The following is a 2,632-nucleotide window of genomic DNA, read 5'->3' as shown; positions in this document are numbered from 1 at the left end:
GGGGGGAGAAGAGGAAGAACAAGAAATCAAACGACAAATTCAGGTGGGAAGCCAGCTCCCGAGCCTCCCGGGGTCCCCTCCCCTTCCCAGGCCCTGTGAGTCCAGCAGGTAAGAGAAGCTTTTAAAGGAGCATCTAGGCAAAGACATCTCCTGCTTCCCAAAGGACTAAGGGGGTGGGGGAGAGGAAAGTCTCTGGGAACCATAAGTAGCCAGGTACCCAGGGCTTATTTTATGCCCCTCCTTAGGCAAAGGCCCGGGGCTCAGGTGGCAACTCTGACACACTTGGGAGGGATGGAGAGCCCTGTCACCGTCCTCTCAGCCAGATGAGTACCAAGTAGGTCATTACCAAAGGTCAGGCAGGGTGATGGCCAGGGCGGAGGTTAAAACGGCATTCCGCAACCTTCTCTGAGGACTCCCTTCCTGGCACTACAGTTGTCCCAAATAATTTTCCCTTCCACCCCAAATTTGGAAAAGGTAGCAGGGCTAAACAGATGACCCCTCCTGACCCCCAGAGCACCTCTCCTCCAAGTCTCAAGGCCCGTGAGGCTCCCTAGCCCCTAAAGAGAGATAACGGTCATTGCGGAGTCATTTTTCCAGCTCCCGGGGCCCTCTCGGAGTACTTAGCTGAGATGGTAAAATTTAACTAGGGTCTCTCTCCCCTGACGGCCCCGCCTCACCTCACTGAATCAAGGCTATCTCTGGGACACTAGGGGCTGGCCAATCACGTCAGGTCCCTGGATGACGGGGTTCTCTGCCTCACTCTCCCCCCAATGCCAGCTTCCCTGCAGCCGGCCAATGGGCAAGGACAGAGTCCCCGGCGGGGTCTGGCTCACCTTGGAGTTCTTGCCACCGCTGCGGCCGGACTGCGAGGGGCAGCTGCGCTGCACGCCCTGCTCCGGCGTGGACGGGGACTTGTCCGAGGAGTGGTCTGAGCCCTTCTCCACCATGCTGTCTCCGTCCGGGTTCTGAGGGGGTGGCGAGCGAGACCGCTTCCGGAGGATGGGGGAGCAGGCCGGCGTGCTGCGGTTGGAGTTACTGGCAGTGCTGCAGGGGCAGACAGAGAGAGGGGGCGGGGTGGAGAGGGAGGGGGAGGAGAGACAAGCAGTCGGTGACTGAAGGCCGAAGACGGGTCCCAACGAGCCAGCTCTGGGAGCCAGGGTTCGGGGCTGGGGAGAAATAGGGAGCAAAGGGCCCAGCTATGACTTGCTGCACCATAATACTGCTGCTGGCCAGGAGGGGGCGGTGGTGTCCACGTGAAATGGAAATAGCAAGAGGAAGGGGTAAGCAGGGCAATCAGACATGGAGAGATTCTTTCACCCAGCCATCCATCCGACCATCTGTCTGTCCATCCATCATCCATCAGATACTGTCAGGACACCCCCGCCCCTCCCCCATTACATGCCAAGAACTGTCTAGGGAACACGGAATTTAAGATCTGAAAGGCTCATCAGAGGTGAGATCAGTACTATCATCTCATTTTATCCATGCTGCAAAATCCAGCTTCTACATTTGGTTTTGGAGATACCTGCCCATAGAAATAACAAAAATGATCCCACTTTCCAAAGCATTCACAACATATTATTTCACTGGGTCCTTCAATCATTCCACCAAGGTAGTAATGACAAGTGCCATAATTCCTATCTTTAAAATGAAGACCAGTGCATGGCAAAGAGAATCAAGTGTCCTCTGCTCACAGAGGGCTTAGAATTCACTTGCAAAAGGTACCTTGTACATCTCACCGTACCAAATCCCCTCACGTCAAGGCTTATAAAACTGTGTAAATATTTAGCTTGTGTTCTTAATGGACTAGAGGAGATGAAGAAAGGAAGAGGAGAGGAAAATTAAGTGCAGTTAAGTTCTAACAGGTGTTTGCTTTGCTCTGAGAGAATGGAGGAAGGAAAGAGACGGGGGAAGGAAAGGTTATGGAGGAAAGAGACGGGAAACGGGAAGGAAAGCCCACGTGAGACTGGAAAGCCAAAGCAGCACGAGGGGAGGGGGTGAAAAGCCCAAGGCCTGGCACAGGGCAGTCAGGGCAGGCTCGGGGCTCTGGGCACAGCCGGATGGATGCGAGGCTGTCAGGGCCCCAGGAAGCACCCTGGGAAGCTGCATCCCCACCTTCCCTCAGCCAGTGGAGTGCAGGGCAGGGAACACTGCCATTTGCATGAAGATCCAGCTGCAACCTCAGATGTCCCACTGGACCCATCTGCAATGAAAACCATGCCCCTTTCAGCAGAACCTTCCACCTGGGGATCCCTGGCAGAGAGAAAAGGAAGGAAGCCCAAAGGCCCAAACCAGCAAGTGCGGGAGGAGGGCAGCAGTGGAGCGAGGGCAGGGCTCTGACTTTTGGAAGGAAACGGATGGAGAGAAGAAACAAAAGGAGACCAGAGTAAAGGAAGCCAAATGTGACCAGAGGGCGTATGGGGACACTAAGGCCGAATGTTTTGCTTTATCCCCAAACAGAATTTGAATTTGGAAACTCGGTTATAATACCAACAACAACTGTGATTTAGAAAGCGGCTCTTCAAGTTCTCACCCCACCGCCAACATCCTCATCCTCTCCGACTTCTGAACTCATCCACTACCATCTCCAGCCAAACCCCGGACAAAGGAAATTACGTTCTTCTCCCTCGGT

At 54.4% G+C, this 2,632-nt stretch overlaps 1 protein-coding gene across 2 annotated transcripts in view; it reads right to left on the bottom strand.

The window, feature by feature from the left end:
- The window catches only part of GRAMD1B (GRAM domain containing 1B), a 170,933-nt gene that overhangs the window by 41,364 nt on the left and 126,937 nt on the right, over positions 1 to 2,632 (bottom strand). For both annotated transcript variants that reach the window (XR_003002656.1, XM_024740716.1), the window contains exon 3: positions 834 to 1,044. Coding sequence is in view for 1 of the 2 variants with exons in the window: in XM_024740716.1 (XP_024596484.1) it covers positions 834 to 1,044 (211 nt within the window). In the remaining variant the exon portion in view is untranslated. The remainder of the gene's footprint in view (positions 1 to 833; positions 1,045 to 2,632) is intronic.

The sequence above is a fragment of the Neophocaena asiaeorientalis genome, unplaced genomic scaffold (genome assembly GCF_003031525.2).
Source record: "Neophocaena asiaeorientalis asiaeorientalis breed wild unplaced genomic scaffold, Neophocaena_asiaeorientalis_V1.1 scaffold308, whole genome shotgun sequence".
Classification (NCBI taxonomy): domain Eukaryota; kingdom Metazoa; phylum Chordata; class Mammalia; order Artiodactyla; family Phocoenidae; genus Neophocaena; species Neophocaena asiaeorientalis.
The sequence above is the reverse complement of the archived record's forward strand: the minus strand, read 5'-3'. Positions and strand labels throughout refer to the sequence as shown.